Source organism: Bos javanicus, chromosome 3 (assembly GCF_032452875.1).
Source record: "Bos javanicus breed banteng chromosome 3, ARS-OSU_banteng_1.0, whole genome shotgun sequence".
Classification (NCBI taxonomy): Eukaryota; Metazoa; Chordata; class Mammalia; order Artiodactyla; family Bovidae; genus Bos; species Bos javanicus.
This window is the reverse complement of record NC_083870.1, coordinates 11,601,718-11,627,612: the sequence shown is the minus strand read 5'-3', so window position 1 is coordinate 11,627,612 and position 25,895 is coordinate 11,601,718. Positions and strand designations below refer to the sequence as shown.

The 25,895-nt window shown below is 36.9% G+C and overlaps 2 protein-coding genes across 2 annotated transcripts; both read left to right on the top strand.

Annotated features, from left to right (window-relative positions):
• The first annotated feature begins 320 nt into the window (after window positions 1-320).
• LOC133245273 (olfactory receptor 10K1-like) lies at window positions 321-1,262 on the top strand. Its single transcript, XM_061413211.1, has one exon. The coding sequence runs from the start codon at window positions 321-323 to the stop codon at window positions 1,260-1,262; it is 942 nt and encodes a 313-aa protein (XP_061269195.1).
• A 13,697-nt stretch (window positions 1,263-14,959) lies between these two features.
• On the top strand, window positions 14,960-16,017 carry LOC133245272 (olfactory receptor 10R2-like). Its single transcript, XM_061413210.1, has one exon. It carries the CDS (start codon window positions 15,070-15,072, stop codon window positions 16,015-16,017), a length of 948 nt encoding a protein of 315 aa, XP_061269194.1. The 5' UTR covers window positions 14,960-15,069.
• Window positions 16,018-25,895: the final 9,878 nt, after the last annotated feature.

Genomic DNA, 25,895 nt, shown 5'->3' with positions numbered 1-25,895 from the left:
CTTCTGGTGAGCAAGAAAACCACAATAATCCATAAGTAAGGTACAAGAGAAAACTGTTAGGCAAATCTTTAATCCTTGCCTGGAGAGATAATGTGTTCATAGCCTTGGGAAAAGTCTACTCATGGGTTGTCAGTTATTCTGTTCCATATTTAGCCTTAATTCTTATTTTGGCAGACTATTTTGGAGGGAATGTATGAGTTCCATCAAACATCTGGAGATGCCTGCCACCTGCAGACTTTGTGCTGAGTTCCCCATGCCTTTCTCCATCCCTGGATCCTGGCCTGTGGCTCTGGCTCTGGCTCTCCTGTATAGCAGTGACCATGGAATGGGCCAATGAGACCTTAGTGACAGAGTTTGTCTTCCTCAGCTTCTCATCTCTGGCTGGGCTGCAGCGGCTGCTCTTTGTTGTCTTCCTGCTTGTGTACTTGTTCATGCTGGGCACCAATGTCATCATCGTTTCTACCATTGTGCTGGACAGAGCCCTCCACACCCCCATGTACTTCTTCCTTGGTGTCCTCTCCTGTTCTGAGACTTGCTACACCTTCGTCATTGTACCCAAGATGCTGGTTGACCTGTTGGCCCAGAAGAAGACCATTTCTTTTCTAGGCTGTGCCATCCAGATGTTTTTCTTCCTCTTCCTCATTTGCTCTCACTCCTTCCTGCTGGCAGCCATGGGTTATGATCGCTATGTAGCCATCTGTAACCCTTTGCGCTACACAGTGCTCATGGGTTTCGGGGTGTGCATGGGACTAGTGGCTGCTGCCTGTGCCTGTGGCTTCATAATCTCACTGGCCACAACCTCCATGATATTTCACCTGCCATTCCACTCCTCCAACCAGCTCCATCACTTCTTCTGTGATGTCTCTCCAGTCCTCAAGCTGGCATCTCACCAATCGTATCTCAATCAGTTGGTCATATTTGTGCTTGGTGTGTTTGTCTTGGTTATTCCACTGTTACTTATTCTGGTCTCCTATGTCCTCATCATCTCTGCCATTCTAAAAATCCCATCCTCTGTTGGAAGATACAAGGCTTTCTCTACCTGTGCCTCCCATCTCATTGTGGTAACTGTTCATTATGGTTGTGCCTCTTTCATCTACTTAAGGCCCAAATCCAATTACTCTTCAAGTCAAGATACCCTAATATCTGTATCTTATACCATCCTCACACCGTTGTTCAATCCAATGATTTACAGCCTTAGAAATAAGGAATTCAAATCAGCCCTTCAAAGAGCAATGACCCATACTTCATATTCTATTAATTAAGGAGCCAAATTTTAGCTATTCAGTTAACTGTAGACCCTTTATGTGTCTGGTAATATGTGTACTTTCACATTTTTCGCAAGTGTAGAGCACACTGTAACATGAGAATGTTTTCATATTCAGAGAATGAGGATCAAAGATGTTAAAATATTTTGACTTTCTGCCACCAGTGATACTCTAAGAAGGTTGTGCTGATGTGGGAAACAGTTACTCATTTCTGGAACAAATTTCATTATATTTCACAGCTGTGAAATAGATTGACTATTCAAAAACAATTATATCAACTGATAAGAGCAAATGTACACCCAAGCTGTTGTGAAACAAAATAAAGGATATCTCATTTAAAAAGGAGTCAGAAGGCCAGAGAGAGACCTTGCACACTGCAATTTGACTTCATTACAACACTCACCAGGAAGACATCAGAAACAGACCTCAACAGGAAGAATATTCCTCTCCCAGAAACAATCCAGGCAAAGGGAAATGCTGCCCTGTCCAAAACTCTCACTTTGCTTCAACTGACTTTCATTGAAAACAACTCATCTCAATTTCCTCACTTTTCTCTATAAAGTAACCTTTAACTTTTTTGTTTTAATTGTTAGACTTGCCTATGGCTTTTGCTAAAGCAAGCTTGTCTCAAATGGCAATTCTCCATTATTCCCAAATAAACCCATTTTGCTGATAAAATAATGAATTGGCTGTTTTATTTTATTTTTTTAGAACAACACTGTCCAGTTCCTTGGAACAGTAGAAGATAATCTTACTACTCTCTCACCCCCCTACTCTCAGTTCTGCCTTTCATGAGAAACTAAGGCAATTTTGGTACTCTTCATGCTTGAGAAAACCCTAGTAATCCTTTTCAGTTCCTGATCCATCCACCTCAACCTACGTATTGAAATGTCTTTGCTTTTCCATGAGATTGTTTTGGTCTTCCTTTGTTTGTGTTTGGAACCTCACTATGGAGTCTCCTTCCTATGTGTATGCATATCCTTCCTGTACTCTCCTGTCTTTCTGCCACATTCATTCCCTGCACATCATATCTATTGTTTCTCTTCCAAGAACCTACTAAGATTGCATAATTGCTGAAAAATCTCAGATAATCTAAGAAAAAAGGGTTGAGTCCGTGTTAACAGTATAAAGAGCAAGAAGGCCCTAATGACCAGAAAATCCATGAAAATACCCTCAATGACTTCCCTTTCCCTACAAGACAAAGCCAAGAATCCTTTGTTAGCAAGAATTTATCACCTAGTCTTTGCCTATCTCTCTGACATTTTTGTTTCTAACATGATTACTATCCATTTCTCATACGTGTCTAGTTGTGCCCTATTTGATTATCCTCCAAGTGCCATTCTGCATTCTGCTATGTTTCCTCACGGGTTCCTTCTTTTCTGTGGAATAGCTCCTCTACTCTATGTAAATTGCATATTTCAAGATAGTCTGAGTGGCTCTCTCACTTTCTCTCTAAAGCCTTCGTTGCTTCCTTATTTCAATCTTCCCTTGATAGCAGACTCTGCCTTGTGTTCTTACAATCATCAAGATCTATTTTTATTATACCTTTTATTATTTCAACAAATGTTTGTTCATTGCTTAATGTTACCAGATACTATTTTAGCTTCTTGAAATCAACAATAAATAAATATGTGTGGTCTTTGCCCTCTAGAACTATATTCTGGTTTGAAACAGTCTTATTAAAGAGGTAAATTCAGGGGAAAATAATTTACCACACGTTGAACTGTCATTTTAAAATAAAAACTGTACATTTGGGGGGGGCCAGGGTAGATAATAAAATAAATGTAATTCAGATTGAATGGTGTGGAGATGACTTCTCTGAGAAATTGATGGGTAACTTATAATTTGAAGGATAAATAGGAGTCACCAGGTAAAATGGATTATTTGGGTAAATACTTTCAGATTTAAGAGACAACATATACAAAAACTCTCCTAGCCAGAAAGAGCTAGGAGAGTTGGAGGCAGACAAAGAGGTCAACATAACACATTTTGTTTATCTCTCTGTACAATGAATTTGAATTTCCTGAAGGCACAGATTTTACATTAAACACAACCTTGTCAACACTGTTCTTTGTATAACGCCTGGAACCAAAGAGTTGTTTATATATTTAATTTCCTTGTCCATCCTTCCATCTTTTGCTGCCAAGATTGCTCAGCCACCTTCATGTCCTGTCTTGGTGAATGTCAGCCCATCTCATCCACTCAGGCAGCCAAGCACCTGAAAGTGACTTCATGACTCTTTTTTGGTTTTTTCTTTCTACACCACACATTGGCTCAGCTACTAAATCAGTTTTGTGGATTATAAGTTTTTCAGTCATATTCCTTCTTCATTTCCACAGTCTCATCCTGTCTCAGTTGAATCACTTCAAGAACTTCAAAACAGTAGTAAGCAGAACAGCTAAAATTAACACAGGTCTTTAGTTATTCTTAGTCTGGTTCTCCTCCCGTCTTGTAAGGCTTTGACCCACTTGTTCTTGATCTCCCTTGAAACATAGTTCTTTAAATGTGGGAGAGAGGCAGGATTACAAGAGGCTTCCAGACCCTCCAGATAACACTTTACAAAATGAATCTAGGGCCAATAGTAGGGGCCAATGCTCTCTTGAAGGCCTCATCGCAATGGCCAGAATGTCAGTCTAGGACTCTTCATCTGTGTTTTGGACTTTGGCTTTCTCCTCTATTTTTTCATTGACACTATTCTGAGCTGAAGAAAACTTTTCCTTCAGGAGAAGGATAGGAGTCAAACACAGAAATACTCCTAATTTGTAATTTTATTTCCATGGCAATAATTTAGCTTAATTCTGTTAGAAACTTATGTTCTTAACCAAATCTGTCCAAATCAGTCATTTAATCAAATGATGCTTTTGTTCATAAAAGGACGGAGTGAGGTATCATGAAGGAACCTGCATAAATTCAATCTGAATATTAAAAAATATCACTCAATAAACTATGCATTGAGAGTCCTGTAAAGGAAGAGACTCACAAATTTCTATTTCAAACAATTTAGAACTGAAAGTTTGAAAATATAATTTGTGTCTTGCCCTGAAAACTGTATGTACCCTATCTGTACCCCATTCTTCATATCTGTAAATAATAAATTATATATCTTGTCATCTTATATTTTATAAGCATTTTAATTTAATTTAATATTTTTACTCATCCAGCATTCTTGTTCAAATTGACTTTCTTTTAAATGTACACACCAATTTTAACTAAATCCTTGCATTAATATTTAATTACAAGGTTTGATATACTCAAATTTTCTAATGCAGTTAAAATAAATATAAAAATTGAAATAAAACAGGCTCATTTGTATACCTCTCAAATGTAATGCTGGCCATTACATTTGGGGAAATCCTCCTGTATATTACTTTGTCTGGCAATAGTTTCTCAATTCCTGTTTGTTGTTGTTGTTATAATTAACATACAAAATTGTATTCATTTCAGGTGTACAGTGATGCAATATACTTTAGGGACTAATCACCAAAATAAGTCCAGTTATCATCTATCACTGCACAAACATGCTACAGTATTATTGACTATATTTTTATGTGGGTACATGACATTCCTGTGACATTTATTTTATTGATATACATGAGTCTGAGCAAGCTCTAGGAGTTGGTGATGAATAGGGAAGCCTGGTGTGCTGCAGTCCATGGGGTCACAAAGAGTTGGATACGACTGAGTAACTGAACAGAACTGAACACCCTTTATCTGTTTTGTCTGTCTATTCTCCTGCCTGTTCTTTGGAGACCATCAGTGTGTTCAGTATATGTGATTCTGATTCTTTTTGTTTCGTTTGTTTGTTTTACTTTTTATTTTCCTCATGTAAGTGAAATCAAGTATTTGTTTTTCTCTGTCCTTATTTTATTTAACAATTAGGTCCATGTTGCTGCAAATGATATTTTTTATGGCTGAGTAATATTCCATTGCATATATATATATATATATATATAAATGTTCATTCATCAGTTAACATTTAAGTTGCTTTTATATTTTGGCTATTGTAAATAGTTCTGCTGTGAGCATTGGGGTCCCTGTGTCTTACTGAGTTAGTGTTTTTGTATCTTCAGGGTGTACACCCAAGAGTGGAATTGCTGGGTCATATGGTAGTTCTGTTTTTAGCTTTTTGAAAAACCTCTATACTGTTTTCCACAGTGGTTATAACAATTTACATTCCCACTAACAGTGTATGAGGGCTCCCTTTTCTCTGCATCCTCACCAGAATTTGTTAGTTGTTTTGATAATAGACTTTCTGACAGGTGTGAGGTAATATTTCATTGTGTTTTTCATTTACATTTCCCTTGTGATTAGTGGCACTGAGCATTTTTTTCACGCACCTCTTGTCTATCTTCATGTCTTCCTTGGAAAAAAAAGTCTATTAAATTCTTCTGCCTGTATTTTAATCTTAGTTGTTTGTTTTTTGATGTTGAGTTGTATGGGCTGTTTATATATACTGTCTATTAACCCCTTATAATATGATCATATAATTAGGGGCATAATTTTTCTTTCATAAAAATACTTTGCAATGGTGGAAGAAGGGCCACCTTGGTCACTCTTACACACTAGTTATGGATTAATTACATTCATATTGTACTTTTTAATTACATAAAACTACAATAAAAGGTAAACCTGTGGACATCAGACTCATCCATTTAGTGCTTCTAAGGTGGAATCTTCATGGAGATGGGGTCTGTGCTAACCTAGAAACTAAAGAATTTCTCAGTCAAAAGGGCTATTATCTCCTTTTACTCATATATAATCCTATCCTTATCAAAGTACCACTTTGTTTTTACCTTTTTCATATTTATTTCCTTTCTTCAAAATGCCATAGTAATTTAGGCCTCTCTTATGACTCTTACTGTGTTATGAATTGTTTAGGTAGTTATGTTTATATCTTATCTCCTCTACCAGATTCTCAGAATATGGGAGGAAGTGCTTTGTCATACCCATGTATTAAGTTTTCTCATTATTGTCTATTTCCTTGAGATAGTATGCAGCATGTAGATTACTCATAAATGTCTCTCAATTATGTTTGAATAATTGTGTGCTCTATCTAGCTAAATGGAACACTTAAAACTTCACATGAAAGTGTACTAATAATATGTATCCCCTCTCCCAAAAGTAGTGATTTAAAACAACAATAATCATTCATTTTGCTCATAAATCTCTAATTTGGGGAGAGTTTGAGGATGCCTTGTTTCTGTTCATACAATCAATTAAGCAGCTTGACAACATGGAAGGACCCACTTCTAAGATGGGGCTTATTCATGGCTGACATGATGGTGCTAATAGATGATCAGGTGGTGATCTAAGACTATAGATTGGGAGCCTCATTTTTCTCCATGTGGCCCTCTTCATGGAGTTCCTCAGAATTTCTCACAGCCTGGTAACTGGAATCAAAGAGTAAATATTCTAAAATTCAGGAAGTGGGAACTGGTAGTCTTTTAAGGCATAGCACCATTATGGCATATTTCATTGGTCAAGCTGTCATTATAGGGACCATGTGTGCTGTGGTAAGTCACTTCAGTCATGTCTGACTCTTTTCGATCCTATAGACCATAACCTGCCAGGTTCCTCTGTCCATGGGATTCTCCAAGCAAGAATACTGGAGTGAATTTCCGTACCCTCCTTCAGGGGATCTCCCTGACCCAGGGATTGAACCTGTGTTTCTTACTTCTCCTGGATTCGCAAGCACTTTACCACTAACACCACCTAGGAAGTCATAAGCAGTCATAATCGTGATATTCAAGGGGAAGAGACATAGACAACACCTCTCATTGGGGAAAGGCTCAAAATACTTGTGGCTATCTTTAATTTTACAGTCTTCCCTTTTATCATACCATGTTTACATCCTTACCATTGCAAAATATGCTTACCTTCTTCCCAAGGCCAAACTCTTAACCAGTTACAGCATCTAGTTAGTTCTCTCAAGATCCAGGGTCTTGTGATCTAAATCAAATCCATACACACACGAGCTGCTGTAAGTGAAGTTTTTTTTCTGATTTAAAGTTCTAAGGGAATTAAAGATGCAGGTTATCTGCTCCTGACACACCTAAAATACAATGGTAAGATAAGCATAGGATAATTGCAACAGACGCTCCCTTTTGAAAAAGGAGGGAATGAAGCACTCGGTGGTCACTGGTCTGTAAAAATCCTGAAATCCAACTGCGCATGTGTTGACCTTGATTAGGATTAGTCTATGTCCTGGGAATGATTCTCCACATCTCTCTGTTCTAACCTGAGGAGTCTTTTTCCCATCCTCTGATCATTCTTCCTTATTCATAAGACAACCAATATTTTCAGCTGGGTAGTTTTCTCAGTCTTATTACTCTGTATAAAAGGCTGGGGATCCTAATATCTATTTCCATTTTTATTGTCTCTCTCCCTCAACCTTAGCAAAAAGTAATACAATTCCTTTTTAAAAAAAGATATTTTTTGTTTCTGTTCTTAAAATTAATTTCATTAAAGTCAAACACATTTATTTCTTCATTGTGGGCTACCTATGAGGATGATATTTCTATTAAGGTTGTTTTTAAAAAAAAATCCATTAATTTAGAGGATTTATGCCCTTCAGATATGTGGAAACCTTAATTGGCATAGACTTTAACATTTCTAAATTATAACAAAGAGTCTTACAGAGATATTCTTCAGATCTTTACCCTGAGATGATAGTCTCCTGAAGCACCTTGAATTTGATCTTTTTTTCTGAAGCCATTTATTACTGTGAGAAACTTTGCTGGAAGACTTTGGGGATGGGATGAGAAACAATTTTTTTTTCCCCCCAATCCCAGTGAGTTCTAGGTTCTCTAGAGTTTCTCTAAATTCTTCTCAGAAACTTAATGGTGCCTTCTTTTTTAATTTCTTCCTTCTTATGTTTTATCATACATTTTCACTTTCTATAATCTTCCTACCAATTTACCAAAGGAAGTTCCATGAACTCACAAAGTGTTTTTTACATTTGCTGAGCTATGGGCTATCCAACTTTTCAACAAAGCATATACATATCCCCTTTTTACCAGAGTATGAGAGCAATTTCCTCTCTGTCCTTAAACTACTTACCAAGAGTTGCCTCAAGCTTCTTCCACCTTTCAGTGACAGATTTCTTAAGCCTTTACAGAATTTCCTGTTTCAAACTCAATGCCACATTTTAAAAGTTTTTATTACATTAGCACCCTGCCTTTAGACACTAAATTCTGATCTTTCTTTTTTTTTTCCTGCATAGTAAATTACTGAGAACTTTTGCTGTTAAAATAGCAACACTTACTTATTTTGCACATAAATCTGCAGTTTTGGCAGGGTTCCATGGGGAAAGCTGGTATCTACTCTTTGTGAGGTCACTTTGGGTGGCTTAACTAGGGTTGAAAGATACATTCACACAATTGTTCATGTATGTGGCTGGTTAGTTTATGCTGACTGTTGACTGTGTGCTTATCTGAGGTTGTTGACTGAGAGCCTTGGTTTGTTACCATGTGGATTCTCTAAGTGCTGCTTGGGTTTCCTCAGAACATCGTGGCTAGGGCACAAATTCTTGCCTGGAGAATCCCATGGACGGGGGAGCCTGGTGGGCTGCCGTCTATGGGGTCGCACAGAGTCGGACACAATTGAAGCGACTTAGCAGCAGCAGGGTACAAAAATAGATGTTTCATAAGACAGTAGGAAGTTGTTTTGTAGGAAGTAGGAAGCTCCAGAGTCTAGAGGTCAGAGTTTATAAACCATCGTAACTTCACTTTTGCTGCAATATGCTTATCAAAGTAGTCATTCAGCCTATGTAGTTTCTGGAGAAAGAGGCAATGCAGCATCTCTCCAGGTGAGAACTAGTGAAAAAAAAATGTGGCTATTTTTAATCTTTTGTATGTCTAGAGAAAGATAAAGCCTATTAATCAATCTTCTCAACAAAGCATTTCCTAAAGATCTAGCCATGGTCACAATCTCTGACACAACTGAAGGAGAGTGAAGCCATCAAGTTCTATTCATTAAGTTCTATTCAAGTTTCTATTCAAATTTCCTACTGTTCCATCCCTGTAACTTCTCTGATATAACTTATACCAGAGTAGATTACATGAACCTCTCAAAGAAACTTCCACAGATGTCTAGTGCTTGCCTCATTTGTAGTCCATGAGTCTGGGTTCATTGACAGAATAAATATGCAATCGGAAGTTAAGGGGAAGTTCTTCTAAAGGATAAGTCTCAGCTAAAATTTAAAACATGCACTATCACATTTTACTCCACAATCCACACATTGCTTTTTAATTAATTTATTTAAATTGGAGGCTAATTGCTTTACAATATTGTGGTGGCTTTTGCCATACATTGACATGAATCAGCCATGGGTATACATGTGTCCTCCCATCCTGAACCCCCTTTCCACCTCCCTCTCCACTCCATCCCTCTGGGTTGTTCCAGAGTGCCCTGTTTCATGCATCAAACTTGCATTGGTCATCTATTTTACATGTGGTAATATGCATGCTTCAATGTTATTCTCTTAAATTGCCCCACCCCCATCTTCTCTCACATAGTCCAAAAGTCTGTTCTTTATATCTGTGTCTTTTTTGCTGTCTTGCATATAGGGTCATCATTACCGCCTTTCTAAATTCCATATATATGCATTTATATACTGTATTGGTGTTTCTCTTTATGACTTACTTCACTCTGTATAATAAGCTCCAGTTTAATCTACCTCATTAGAACTGACTCAAATGCATTCTTTTTTATAGATGAATAATATTCCATTGTGTATATGTACCACAACTTCCTTATCCATTCATCTGCTGATGGACATCTAGGTTGCTCTATTTTCTTTTCATTAAATATTTATCATGCTCACATTATATCCCAGGAAAAAAAGTTTCCCATGTGTCCAAAAGACTTATATTGCCTCTGCCACTCTAATATTTTGTCCTGTATTCTTTGTACCTTTCTTCCTCTCTTCTAGATTTCAGAAATGAGAATGTGAAAAGGATCTTTTTCTCCAAACTGAGAAAAAATTAGTCATGAGGTAGGGAAACTTAAAGAAGGTAGTTCCATTATGTCTGTTTTGACAAATATGACCAAGAAAACCTCCACTTCTCTCAGTCCCCAGAGAATTTCTAGGAGGAAACCAACTAACCTCCATGGTATATTAGAAAAGGTCTTTTCTATGACTAACTAATTTTCCTAGTGTATTACCATAGTTCTACTTACTAATTGGGGAAATTATGACAAGAACTGGGCACAGTGTGGTAATTAGATCCCTAGGAGGATGGCGATCTCAATAACAACCAAACTTCTGAAGTCATGGTTAATGTAAAAAGGAAAGAAAACTGGTGACACATATTGAGGAAATAGCTAAACTTCCCAGGAATAAGGTAACGTGACTTTTTTTTCTGTGAAACAATGTATACTTTATATTGGTTCAAAGAGTTTGTAGGAAGTGGAAGAAAAACTTTGGGGCATTACGACAGGGAAGGTAATTTTGGCAAATAATACCCAGAAATCATAGATGTTTTGGGGATATGTCTGAGAATGAAGACACCTGCATGTCACTGGGTAATAAACTCTGATTCAAAGGAATGTGAATTTTTTAAATTATTTTTTAGGAATTTTTATTGAGAAGAGCAGTGACAATCTAGTCATTTACATGTACAACAAATGCAAAAATTGTTGGTGTTTCTTTGGAGTCTTATATTTTTGGAGTGATATTTTCCCCCAGTTATTAATAGTGGAAAATAGAAAGGTGATCAAATGATAGAAAGGGAAGCTGAATGGAGGAAATATAGGGATACATTATTAGAAAGAAAGAAAACAAAAATTTAAGCAGATTATGAACTATATGAAAAACACAGAAAGTATTTTTACTTAGGAGGCAATGGCTTTGCAAAGGGGATCAAGGTGATGTCAAGAGTACTAATTGAAATCACTACTAATTCATTTATGGACTGTTTCTTTCTCTTTTTTTTTTTTTTTTTTTGTGTGCTCATCAAGCCTTTATATTCCATATATTTAATTCATTTGAACATTGAACTCAGATTTTTTTTGTTTTGTTTTCACTTTTAATTTTATATTGTATTATCATTGATTAATAATGTTGTGTTAGCTTCAGGTGTACAGCAAAGTGATTCAGTTATACACATACCTATATCTCCTTTTTTTTCAAATTCTTTTCCCATTTAGGTTATTACAGGGTAGTAAACATAGTTCTGGGAGAAGGCAATGGCACCCACTCCAGTACTCTTGCCTGGAAAATCCTATGGGTGGAGGAGCCTGGTGCACTGCAGTCCTTGGTGTTGCTAAGAGTCGGACACGACTGAGCGACTTCACTTTCATGCATTGGAGAAGGAAATGGCAACCCACTCCAGTGTTCTTGCCTGGAGAATCCCAGGGATGGGGGAGCCTGGTGGGCTGCCGTCTATGGGGTCCCACAGAGTCGGACATGACTGAAGCAACTTAGCAGCAAACGTAGTTCTCTGTGTTATACAGTAGGTCCTTTTTCGTTGGGCTCTGTTTTGAGGATATATAGGGAAAAGTTGAGTCTGTCAAATCTATCAGAGAAAAAAAATCAGGAAAAAATAATTCGTATATAACATTCTGAGTATTTTGTGAGGCCACATGAAACAATCTTTAAATATATAAGAAACAATAAACCCTCCTTAGACAGATTAGAGAAAGTTCAATAACTACTGACTTTTAAAAAGTGTAAAGAATGAGTGGGTCACAGATGAAGGCAAAAGGAAATTGGAGTCTGAGATCTCTTTCTCTCTCTCAGCATGACATCTTGAAATATAATGGCATATATGGAAAACTGTAAGTATGTCAGTGTAATTCCAGTGTGTTGTATATTTAAAGGATAAGGTTATAAATGTAGATATGGAGGATAATTATTTATCTTTTTAACCAAAGTAAGGGTATTAACTTTATCTTATCTTACAGGTGTCAAAGAGTGATTGAGCAAGATAATAAGAGATCAATTTACTTTTTACACTTGTGAAGACAGCTTAATTACCCTATTTTCCTTTTCTTTTCCCTTCTTTTCATCTTTCCAAAAGCTTTCTTTTTTTGGGGGGGGGTGCTATAATATCTTTCTTTCCAAGATTACAACACTATCTTCTATTGGCCAACTATTTTATGCAGAATCTTAGAGCAGGTTAAGTATATCCAAATTTTTCCATAATAAAGTATTCTCAAACTTCAATTCCCACATAGGTCCACAGGATGAGTTTGAAAAAGTAGATGACTATTGAAGAGGTTGGCAGGGGAGTGTCATGGAATAGCCATTGAGTAATGTGGTGTGTCTTTCTTCTCAGAAACTCCATCTTGCTTTGGATAACTAGTCACTGTTCTTTCTGAGGATGATCCTATGAAAGAGAAAATACTCAAAGCAAAGAAATCAGGAAATTGAAAATATAAAGATGGTATCTTAGGAAGAATAATAGAAGAGTCTTTGTTCTGGTCAAAAGCGCAGTGTGTATTTCTTACAAAGTTTGCAGATAAGGCAATTCAAAGATAGCAAAAGAATATCTAAAGCTTTTGATTTTAGTCCTATTTCAAAATTTTGCTAAATATTTGTCTATGCAGAAGATCAAATAATAATAGAAATAGTGTTATTCTTAAAAGACTTTGAAATGAAAGTCACTCAGTCATGTCCGACTCTTTGTGACCCTTTGGACTATACAGTCCATGGAATTCTCCAGGCCAGAATACTGGAGTGGGTAGACTTTCCCTTCTCCAGGGGATCTTCCCAAACCAGGGATCGAACCCAGGTGTCCTGCATTGCAGGTGGAGTCTTTATGAGCTGAGCCACAAGGGAAGCCCTTAAAAGACTTTAATGCTGTCAATAAAGTGCTTTTAAAATTAAAATGGAGAAGTTTGGTTAAGCAGATAATGGAGAAAATCACTTGGTAATTAGAAAAGAAAATGAGACAACAACAATTTTTAATGTATGTTTTGTGTCTGCATTTAGATAACTATGTTAGATTTTTTATCCAAAATTTTTGAAACAGAAGGTTAATATTGTATGCTAAATTAATATCAGTGGAACAAGTATAGAAAATCTATGAAATCAAATGCTATCTACCTTTTGAGTTTCGAAATAATTTAGAAAAGAAACTGAAATCATTGGTCATTTGTTGTTTCAACAATTTTTCAAGTAACTGGTATATACTAGACACCATGGTAAGTGTTGAGATGCATTTTCTGTCTCAGGCAAGTTATTATATTTGGAGATAAATGTGAATATATAATACTAGTGGCAAAGGAAGTAAGATTCTAGTGATTGCTAAGGAAATGCAGAGAAAGCTATAAAACATGATTAGGAAGTTGGAGGAAGGATCAGTGAGCATGTGTTAGTTTAGACGGGAATTTAAGGAAGTTCCTCAAAAGAAAAGAAGGAAAATGATAAATATAAAGCATGGACTATTTCCAGATGTAGGGGATGATATGAAAACTGACATGACTTAAAATTTTCTCAATGCCTAAATGCATTTTCTCAATGATAAGTAAAGGAATATGTGGTGGAAGTTATGAGTGGAAAGGTACATTTGAGAAAATATGAAAGACAAAATACAGTTGCTTTAACTTTATTGATAATTGCAAATTATTGAGCTTATTAATGGGATAGAATTTGTCCTATTGAAAGAAAACTGTATTGTTATTGTGGAAGCTGGCTTAGAGTGGGACCAGGTGGAATCCTGGGAGCTCATTCATAAAGCTCTAAGTAATAGTTCAGGTAAGAGCTAATTTCTAGCAGAGGGAAAGAAATGGATCCTAGAAGTATTGCAGATCAAAACAAATTGGAGGATGAGAATTTTCAAGTGTTTAATTATTCCTTAGAAATTTACAATGGATGACTAAGAGATTTTGAAAAGTTTTGTTGGGATAGAGAATCCAGATAAAGGAACAGATTTAAGTTTGAAGTGGGAGAGGTTAAGAATGTTTTAATTTAAAAAAATATATAATCTAATACCAGCAATAAGAACTGTATCAGAAGCCTTAGGGAATGTATCTGAGCCTCCCTGCTTAGGAATTTAGAGACAGAACTGGGACCAATAGACTGTTGGGTTTCCAAGTCAGGTATATCAAGGTTAAGATATATAACCAAGTGGGCAACCAATGAATACTGAAGCAAAACTTAATTATTCTAGCCACTCATTTTCTGTAAGAGGAAATCAAGCTTAATGTCCTATAAGAGTAAGTAGCAAAATTATGAAACTAGTTCCAAGACAGCATCTGTAGTTCTAATCCAAATTAATTTTAATGAAAACTGCATGAAAATAGGGTATGTGATTAGCAATGAAAAGAAACTCTATTCTAAGGACAAGCAACACAAAACAGTTCAATAGATATTGCCCTAGATGAGGAATGTATTAAAAGAAAATGGGAAGTAGATTTTCAGATATTGGTGCTATTGTTTATAGAATACATGTGTCAGTAATATGAATGAAACTATGATCACTTGTAATAATAAATATTATAGATAAAGAATATTTAAGAATTAAATTATCAAAAAAAAAAGACCTAAACAGAGACTATATATGTTTGCAAGTTGGGACTATGTAAGTCTTCAAAGCCTGAGGAATAGGCTTTATTTGAGCAAGCATCTGTACATTATATGTAAACACGTGTCCCCAGGTTCACTGCTAAAATCATTAGCAGAAAGTTATCACTGTGGGTGCATATTAATTTAGGATAATATTTAGCTACTTTGAAATCCTGTTGTTTCTCTTTCATACCCAGAATGGCTACTTTATGAAGGGTAAGTTTCCTTGATTTCTCACCTCCAGTGGTCTATGGACTTGATCATATTGACTTTATTCTGTAGGATCAACTCTCCATGGCTAATTCCTCCTGTGTTACTGAGTTCCTCCTGCTGGGTTTCTCCAGCCTTGGGGAATTGCAGCTTGTCCTCTTTATGATTTTTCTCTGCCTCTATTTGATCATCTTGAGTGGAAACATCACCATCATCTCAGTCATCTGCTTGGATCACAGCCTCCACACGCCCATGTACTTCTTTTTATGCGTCCTTTCTACCTCTGAGATCTTCTACACAATTGTCATCCTGCCCAAGATGCTTATCAATCTGCTCTCTGTGTTCAGGACACTGTCCTTTGTGAGTTGTGCTTCACAGATGTACTTCTTTCTTGGTTTTGCTGTCACCAATTGCCTGCTTCTGGGAGTGATGGGCTATGATCGCTATGCTGCCATCTGTCAGCCTTTGCACTACCCCATTCTCATGAGCTGGAGGGTATGTGGGCAACTAATATCAACTTGCATTGTTAGTGGTTTCCTAATATCTCTGTTGGGAACAACTTTGGTCTTTAGCCTCCCTTTCTGTGGCTCCAACAAGGTCAACCATTACTTTTGTGATATTTCACCAGTCATTCATCTTGCCTATGCTGGAAGTTACATTAACGAACTCGTCATCTTTATCTGTGGAGTCTTAGTGCTTATTGTGCCCTTGATCTTCATCTGCATCTCTTATGGATTTATTGTCTCCACTATCTTGAAGATACCATCGGTTGAAGGCAAGCGAAAAGCATTCTCCACCTGTGTCTCTCATCTCATTGTGGTCATCATCCACTATGGCTGTGCTTCTTTTGTCTACCTGAGACCCTCAGCCAAACATATTAATACATCAGGCAAAGACAGGCTGGTGACAGTGACCTATACCATCATCACCCCACTGTTAAACCCTGTGGTATACAGCCTCAGGAACAAAGATGTACAGCTGGCCATTCGGAAAATGATTGTGAAGAAGGGGTTTTCTACTAAGACTTTATAATTAAAACACTTTTCAAACAGTACACACACATTTAGGGCAAATGTATCACTAACTGTTTAAGTCATAAAAGTTTCTAATCTATTTATCTGTATAACTGTATAGCCTTGGATGAGTTGTTTGATATTGTGGGGCCTTAATGTTCTTTTATGTAAAGCAGTCTTGGTACATGTTTATCTCAAGGTTATTGCAAAGATTAAGGGAGATAGCAAAGTGTCTGTCACTAAAACATAACTTTCCTACTCTTCTTTTCCCAGATTTATGGGTCTCAAAACTGTCTTAACAGCCATTATCTCTTGCCCTATGTTTGGCTTGTTTGCCAAAAATCTTTATGGTCTTTTTGTTAAGGATTGTGTCTAGTTTATAATGAGGTGCTTGGGCCAGAAGGCACTTTGGATCTAGGAGTGTGACATAATGTGGTAAAATGTTACTGTACTAGTAATTAGAAGATTTTAGGTTGACACTGGTTAGGTCATGACTTTCGTATAGCTATAGTTGTTCTCTGAATCTAAAAAATATAGAAAATAGGGATAATATGATTTTCTTTTTTTTTTAACCTCACTAAGCCTTTTTTTTTTCATCTAATGGATAATATTTTTTAAAGCATATGTAATATGTAAGGCTGCACAGAATATAAGCCTCTATTAACATATTAAACAAGCCTTTATACATTTCTCCAAGGACCTTTTATTTCCTCGACTCTGAAGAAATGGTGTTTCTCAATGCCTTTTTTGATCACTCCTTTGAACCACTACTTATGCGATTAAAAGATATGCCATATAAATGAACAAGAAATAATAACCAGGCAATCCTGCCTCAGGCTGAAAAGATGTCTCTGTGTTCTTTTACACTAAATTCATTAAGAAGAAGAGCTCCTAGTTTCAAATTTGCCATCTGAATGTATAAGACGGTGAACGCCTTGGGTATTTACCTCGTCCTACCTCTCACCTGTCCAGAAATTCCTATCATCAGCATCTCCAGGGAAACCAGCCTGCCCTGAATGGGTATCACAGAATGTACATCCCTGTTGTTTTCAGCTCTCATGGTCATTTCCCCACAATTAACCTGACGTTTGTCTCTTTGTGATTTTTGTACTTTCTGTCTCTTGCGTCACACAGTAGGGTTAATCTTGGTTAACAGGTGTTTGAGACAGCTATGATGATAATCTGATCCTTTCCCATCACTCATGTGACCTGGATTTCAGACACATTCAGCAATTTGTGTGCAGTCCTCTCTGCATGCTGCTACTTACCAATATTATTTTAAAGCTTAATGATTAAAACTGAAGTTCACATTTCATGTATGACCTCCATTTACAGGGTAAAATGTAACTGTACTTTATTAATTTTGTTTAGATTGTTAAATCAAAGGGTATAGAATTGTCAATAATGTTATCATATTTTTAATTTACTACCTCTATTCCCATTTTTGTCTTCCAGTTTTCAGTTTTTGGATTAATGCTTTTTGTATTATGTTCATTCTTACTAGTTAAATAATTAAGGCATTTTCAATTACTATATTACAACATTGGTCAATTTATTCTGTGGTTTGTTCTTCCTGAGTTTGAAATTGTCATTTATTACACAAATTTTTTTTAGGAATGGAATATTTACTTATTATAGATAATTCCTTGCTGATATTTAAAAGTCTTCTGTTAATTATTTATAGTTTTTTGTATTAGTGAGAGAATGTGATTGATATGTTCAATTTTTAGAATTTATTGAATTTTTATTATTGGTTTCTTCCAAATTATTCCTGATGAAACATTTCATTTATTTTTTTTATTTTTTATTTTTTTATTTTATTTTTTTTTATTTTTTTTTATTCTTCCAATTTTATTTTATTTTTAAACTTTACATAATTGTATTAGTTTTGCCAAATATCAAAATGAATCCGCCACAGGTATACATGTGTTCCCCATCCCGAACCCTCCTCCCTCCTCCCTCCCCATACCATCCCTCTGGGCCGTCCCAGTGCACCAGCCCCAAGCATCCAGCATCATGCATCGAACCTGGACTGGCAACTCGTTTCCTACATGATATTTTACATGTTTCATTGCCATTCTCCCAAATCTTCCCACCCTCTCCCTCTCCCACAGAGTCCATAAGACTGTTCTATATATCAGTGTCTCTTTTGCTGTCTCGAAACATTTCATTTATATTTTAATAGGCCCATTTTTAATAGGCTAAATATAGATGTTATTTTAATGTTGTTAATCAAACTATTTTAGTATGTGATCTCATTATTTGTTTTGTGTATATGTGGCCTGTCATGGTTTAGTGGTACTGAAGCCAAGTACTTTAGTGCATCTGTATTTATTAGCTTTTGAATATTATATTTCTAGCAGTACTGACTTAATAATTTCGTCATGGAATCTATTTTTTTTTAATATAGGTAAACCTTTTGGGATTGAACATATATATTCTACCCCTGAAAGTGAAAAGAAAGTGAGAGTTGCTTAGTCATGTCCAACTCTTTGTGACCCTATGGATTATACAGTCTGTGGAATTCTCCAGTCCAGAATATAGGAGTGGGTAGTCATTCCCTTCTTTAGGGTATCTTCCCGACCCAGGGATTGAACCCAGATCTCCTGCATTGCAGGTGTATTCTTTACTAGCTGAGGCACAAGAGAAGCCCAAGAATACTGTCGTGGGTAGCCTATTCCTTCTCCAGTGGACCTTTCCAACCAAGGAATCAAACAGGGATCTCCTGTGTTACAGGCAGATTCCTTGCCAACTGAGCTACCAGGGGAGCCCAATATTCTGCCCCTCCTGCTGCTGCTGCTAAGTCGCTTCAGTTGTGTCTGACTCTGTGCGACCTCGTAGATGGCAGCCCACCAGGCTCCCCGTCCCTGGGATTCTCCAGGCAAGAACACTGGAGTGGGTTGCCATTTCCTTCTCCAATGCATGAAAGTGAAAAGTGAAAAGTGAAGTCACTCAGTCGTGTCCGACTCTTCATGACCCCATGGACTGCAGCCTACCAGGCTCCTCCATCCATGGGATTTTCCAGGTAAGAGTACTGGAGTGGGTTGCCATTGCCTTCTCCCCAGAATGCTGCTGCTGCTAAGTTGCTTAATACTCACATTCAATTCATATACCCATTTTAGAGCTCATAGATTGGCACTGGACAGCAGACTGTCATTTGAGTAGCATGGCTTTATATTTCTTGGTAGTAGGAGTGGAGTTTTTGTTTTATGGCAGTTAAATTAGGGGAATTCTGGACTAGAGATAGAAGGCAGATCTGGGGCAAATGTGAGGAGCTATACTGAACACAGAGGCTTGGATGTGAGTGCTCTTGTAACCTGGAGCATCCCCAGATGGTTTCCCATGCTCAAATCCCAGGAGATTGACAGCCAGTCTTAAACAGTTCAATTAAGAAACAGAAGAATATCTTTCTGCAGGAGGTGCCTGGAAGTTAGAGGTTACCTCAACTAAATAGGTAACATTTCTCTGCCTGACTCTCCTATAATGGAGCCCATCAGTTCACAAGGAAGACCCAAATACAGAGAGCTTCTAGTCACACTCTTTATTGCCTTAGTCTGGAATGCATGTGAACAACCAAGGGTTGTCAGACACTTGAAGAAGACTTGATCAAAACATAAAACAAACAGTTCTCAGAAAGAAAGAAAAAAAAAAAAACAGAAAATGCATAGAACAGAAAATATTAACACTAATATCTTCATTTAAAATAAATCATATTCATGAAAGAACATTATAATTGCCTTTTTATGGAAACAAAACACCTTGGCAGAAAGGTGTACAAATCATAATTTGTATGTCAATAAATTATCACAAAGTGAACATAAATGGGTCAAAAGTATGGTTTTACTAACACCTCATTATGCTTTCCTTCTTCTCCAACAGAAAAAAAAAACACTGTAACTTTTCATATCATGCATTAGTATTTGCCTGGTCACAAACTTTGTAACAACAGAATTCTAGAAAATATATTCTCTAGAATTATTTTTATCTTTTTCTCTATTTTTTTCACTCTATTCACATCTACTATTTCCAGCATGTTTATTCAGTCTTGTTTTCCTCCAGGTTTAAATTCATTGATGAAATAAATGGTTTTTCTTTCATTTCTAGGTGCTTCCTAATGTTCCTGTTTCCACAAACATCTGTTTTTCCAACCACACATAACAAAATTATTTTGAATTCTGACCTTTGTTGTTACTTCACATCTTTTATCACTTCTTATTTTATTTTTTTAGCTTATTTTGAAATAGTTAGTTTTCACCTATTTTATGAGTAGTCTTTCAGGCTTTTGCAGGTTGTATTCCCTGGGAATTGGAGAAGGAAATGGCAGCCCACTCCAGTGTTCTTGTCTGGAGAATCCCAGGGACGGGGGAGCCTGGTGGGCTGCCGTCTATGGGGTCACACAGAGTCGGAAACGACTGAAGTGACTTAACATTCCCTGGGAAGCATACTCTAAGACCCCTTGGAATGAAGAATATGTATTTAAAAGTGCTTGGAATTAACACCTGTGGAATGAGGGGAATGTACTGGGCAGGGAGAAAAGCCAAGCTAAAGGCATTCCTAGTGTCAGTATCAGGGCTTCCCTGGTGGCTCAGAGGTTAAAGCCTCTGCCTCCAATGCGGGAGACCCAGGTTTGATCCCTGGGTCAGGAACATCCCCTGGAGAAGGAAATGGCAACCCGCTCCAGTATTCTTGCCTGGAGAATCCTATGGACAGAGGAGCCTTGTAGGCTACAGTCCACGGGGTCGCAAAGAGTCAGACACGACTGAGCTCACTCAGTGTCAGTATCACTTGATCTGATGGTGAGCTCTGTAGAGGTGTCCTGGGTTAGGCCAATATGGCCAAGAGTTTATAAAATTGTGATAATCAATGTTTGAGGGTGGCTGCTACAGAAAGGATGATTATTTTGTTGAGGTGTCTTTGTTGCTGTCATAAAGCCTGGAGAGGCAGACAACTGAAGCCTGCCTACTTACAGCACTGCCATCAGCTGGGGCAACAAATCCTTTATTTGAAATAGAATCTGCACAGTGCAGCTTGGTTTTCACTACAAAGGCACAGTTATTTCCTGTAGCAATGTTGTTTTGCTTGGCTTTTTTCCTGTAATAACTTTTTATGGGATCTGAACATACTCTTTTTCTGGATTCACATTTCTGTGAAACTGATTTTCTTGTACTCTAAGAACTGAAGGCGGGTATTCCTACTTTTGTAACTGTAGGGCTCCCTCTTGTGTTGTGTTGTCATTAGGATGTATTTAACTATTTTTTTCAATTTATTTTTTAATTGGAGGAAATCATTTTACAATGTCATGATGGTTTCTGCCATACAACAAAGCAAATCAGCCATATATCACCTCCCTGTTGAGGCTGCCTCATACCTCTAGACGAATGGAGAAAGTAGCATAGATCTATATACATTACCATGTGTAAAATAGATTGTGGATGAGAAGTTGCTCTATAATACAGGAAACCCAGCCAGGTGCTCTGTGATGATCTAGAGGGGTGTATTTAACTCTTAACTGGAAACTGTATGATTTTCTTTTTTTAGCTGATTTTCTCCGATTGGTCAATTGATTTTTAAGCTGTTACCTTTGGATTTTTTTTTTTTTCTGTTTTTTCCTCCTGATATTAGGACTGTCAGAAAAAGTTCTTTTTCTTTACTTTCTCTTGTACAATTTTTAATAACATACTTTGAGTTCCTTGAATATGTTTTGATGATTTGCTTTTTGTAATGTTGCTTTGGGGGGAAAGTCTCAATTTGCCTTTTATATTTACATTTTTGTTCATCTTACTTTTAAATTAAAGAATAATTTACATAAATAAAATTAAGATATTCTAAGTGCAAGTTATTTGTGAGTTTCTACAAATATGTTCACTCATTTAACCATCACAGCAATCAAGAAATAAAGTAATTTTGTCACCCGCAGATTATTTTATGCCACTTTCTAGTTGATTCCCTACCTTGAGATAACACAGATCAGATCAGATCAGTTGCTCAGTCATGTCCGACTCTTTGTGACCCCATGAATCGCAGCACGCCAGGCCTCCCTGTCCATCACCAACTCCTGGAATTCACTGAGACTCACGTCCATCGAGTCAGTGATGCCATCCAGCCATCTCATCCTCTGTCATCCCCTTCTCCTCCTGCCCCCAATCCCTCCCAGTATCAGAGTCTTTTCCAGTGACTCAACTCTTCTCGTGATGTGGCCAAAGTACTGGAGTTTCAGCTTTAGCATCATTCCTTTCAAAGAAATCCCAGGGCTGATCTCCTTCAGAATGGACTGGTTGGATCTCCTTGCAGTTCAAGGGACTCGCAAGAGTCTTCTCCAACACCACAGTTCAAAAGCATCAATTCTTCAGCGCCCAGCCTTCTTCACAGTCCAACTCTCACATCCATACATGACCACAGGAAAAACCATAGCCTTGACTAGATGGACCTTTACTGACAAAGTAATGTCTCTGCTTTTGAATATGCTATCTAGGTCGGTCATAACTTTCCTTCCAAGGAGTAAGCGTCTTTTAATTTCATGGCTACAGTCACCATCTGTAGTGATTTTGGAGCCCAGAAAAATAGTCTGACACTGTTTCCACTGTTTCCCCATCTATTTCCCATGAAGTGGTGGGACCAGATGCCATGATCTTCGTTTTCTGAATGTTGAGCTTTAAGCCAACTTTTTCACTCTCCTCTGTCACTTTCATCAAGAGGCTTTTGAGTTCCTCTTCACTTTCTGCCATAAGGGTGGTGTCATCTGCATATCTGAGGTTATTGAGATTTCTCCTGGCAATCTTGATTCCAGCTTGTGTTTCTTCCAGCCCAGCGTTTCTCATGATGTACTCTGCATAGAAGTTAAATAAACAGAGTGACAATATACAGCCTTGATGTACTCCTTTTCCTATTTTGAACCAGTCTGTTGTTCCACGTCCAGTTCTAACTGATGCTTCCTGACCTGCATACAGATTTCTCAAGAGGCAGATTAGGAGGTCTGGTATTCCCATCTCTTTCAGAATTTTCCACAGTTTATTGTGATCCACACAGTCAAAGGCTTTGGCATAGTCAATAAAGCAGAAATAGATGTTTTTCTGGAACTCTCTTGCTTTTTCCATGATCCAGCGGATGTTGGCAATTTGATCTCTGATTCCTCTGCCTTTTCTAAAACCAGCTTGAACATCAGGAAGTTCATGGTTCACATATTGCTGAAGCCTGGCTTGGAGAATTTTGAGCATTACTTTACAGGGTTGACTTTTTTCCAACTGTATTGAAGTATATTGACATATGCGATATGTAAGTTTACAGTGTAAAAAATGATAATTTAGTCCACTTACATATTATGAAATGATTACCATACTAAAGTCAGTTAACACTTCCATTATCTCAAGTAATAGCCTTTGTGAGTATATGTGTGTGTGTGCGTGTGTGTGTTTGTGTGTGTGTGTGTGTTGAGAACATTTAAGATACACTTTCTCAACATTTTTCAAGTATACAATACAGATGTTAAGTATGGTCACCATTTTATGCATTATATCCCAGAAGCTATTCATCTTCTTGTAACTGAATATTTGTACTCTTTGACTAGTACTTCCCATTCCACTCTATTTCTATGCATCCAGCCTTTTAGAGTCCACATAAAAGTGAGAGCATATAGTATTTTTCTTTCCTTGTCTGACCTATTTTACTCAGCATAGTATATTCAAGGTCCATTCAAGTTGTTACAAGAAGTGATTTCCTTCTTTATCATCACTGAATAGTATTCCATTATGTATATAAATAATCTATACATAAGATATATATATATATATATATAGTCACAATACTTTGTTCTTTTTATTGCTTTGTAGGATTCCCTTACAAAGGAAACATACGTTTACTCATTTATTTGTTTATATGCATTTAATTTGTTGGCAATTGTTTATTATTCTCCCAAATCAACCTGCCATGAACATATTTTGTCAAAGACCTTTGTGGACATTGATTTTCATTCCTTTCTCTTACATGTCTAGGTAGACATATTTAACTCTAGAAGATGTTGCCCATATGCTTTCTTCATTTTGATATTTGGCAAAACTAATACAATTATGTAAAGTTTAAAAATAAAATAAAATTAAAAAAAAAATAAAGTGAGTGTGCCAGATAAAACCTCATCAGTTACTTCATATGTTTTCCAACTACTGGTACTACCAGTTGTTGTTGTTTAATTATGGTAGTCATCCTATTGGGGTAAGTAGTGGCATCTTACTTCGTTATATCTTGTATTAACCTGATATCAAATTATGTTGGACAATTATTTTTTTACTGGCTATTCATGTATCTTTTGGGAGTTTCACAGGTGGCACTAGTGGTAAAGATCTACCTGTCAAAGCAGGAGACACAGGAGATGTGAATTTGATCCCTTGATCAGGAAGATCCCTTGGAGTAGGAAATGGCAACCTATGCCAGTATCCTTGCCTGGAAAATTCCGTGGACAGAGGAGCCTAGCAGGCTGAAGTCCAAGGGGTTGCAAAGAGTTGGACACAACCAAGCAACTGACCAGATACTTTTCAAGTGAATTGTTCTAGTCTTCTGCTCATTTTAACAAAACTGCTTTTAAATTGTTGAACTGCAGTAGCTTTTTGTATGTATTGAATAGCTTAAAATTGTTTTTTAAGATATGTATTGTGAATATTGTTCCCAGGTTTGTAGTTTTCATGTCTATTTTCTCAGTAGTGTCTTCTAATGAGAGTGAGCTTTTAGTTTTGTTTAAATTTACATTTTTCCCTCTTTTATGTTTAATGCTTTTTGTGTCTTCTCTAAGAAACAATTTCTTAAATCGAGATTAAAAAAAAAACTTCCCTTACATTTCTTTTTAGAAGTTTTATACCCTTTATTTTTATTTATTTATTTTTAATATAAATTTATTTATTTTAATTGGAGGTTAATTACTTTACAATATTATATTGGTTTTGCCATACATCAACATGAATCTGCCACAGGTATACACGTATTCCCCATCCCGAACCCCCCTCCCTTCTCCCCCCCTGTACCATCCCTCTGGGTCGTCCCAGTGCACCAGCCCCAAACAACCATTATACATCGAGTTTGGACTGGTGATTCATTACATATATGATTTTTAAAATTTTAAATTTATTTATTTTAATTAGAGGCTAATTACTTTACAATATTACATTGGTTTTGCCATACATCAACATGAATCCACCATGGGTGTACACGTGTTCCCCATCCTGAACCCCCTCTCTCCTCCCTCCCCATACCATCCCTCTGGGTCATCCTACTGCAACAGCCCCAAGCATCCTGTATCCTGCATCGAACCTGGACTGGTGATTAGTTTCTTATATGATATTATACATGTTTCAATGCCATTCTCCCAAATTATCCTCCCCCTTCCCTCTCCCACAGAGTCCAAAAGACTGTTCTATGCATCTGTGTCTCTTTTGCTGTCTCACATAAAAGGTTGTCATTACCATCTTTCTAAATTCATATATATGCATTAATATACTGTATTGGTGTTTTTCTTTCTGGCTTACTTCACTCTATATAATAGGCTCCAGTTTCATCCACATCATTAGAACTGATTCAAATGTTTTAACGGCTGAGTAATATTCCATTGTGTATATGTACCACTGCTTTCTTATCCATTCGTCTGCTGATGGACATCTAGGTTGCTTCCACGCCTGGCTATTATAAACAGTGCTGCAATGAACATTGGGGTACACGTGTCAGTTTCTTTTGTTGTGCAGAAGCTTTTAATTTTAATTAGATCACATTTGTTTATATTTGCTTTTATTTCCAATATTCTGGGAAGTGGGTCATAGAGGATCCTGCTGTGATTTATGTCAGAGAGTGTTTTGTCCATGTTCTCCTCTAAGAGTTTTATAGTTTCTGTGTTCTCTCCATATTCATTTCTAATTTTAT

Coding starts and splice junctions, on each gene's coding strand:
- LOC133245273 (XM_061413211.1), top strand. CDS start 321: ATGGAATGGGCCAATGAGACCTTAGTGACAGAGTTTGTCTTCCTCAGC.
- LOC133245272 (XM_061413210.1), top strand. CDS start 15,070: ATGGCTAATTCCTCCTGTGTTACTGAGTTCCTCCTGCTGGGTTTCTCC.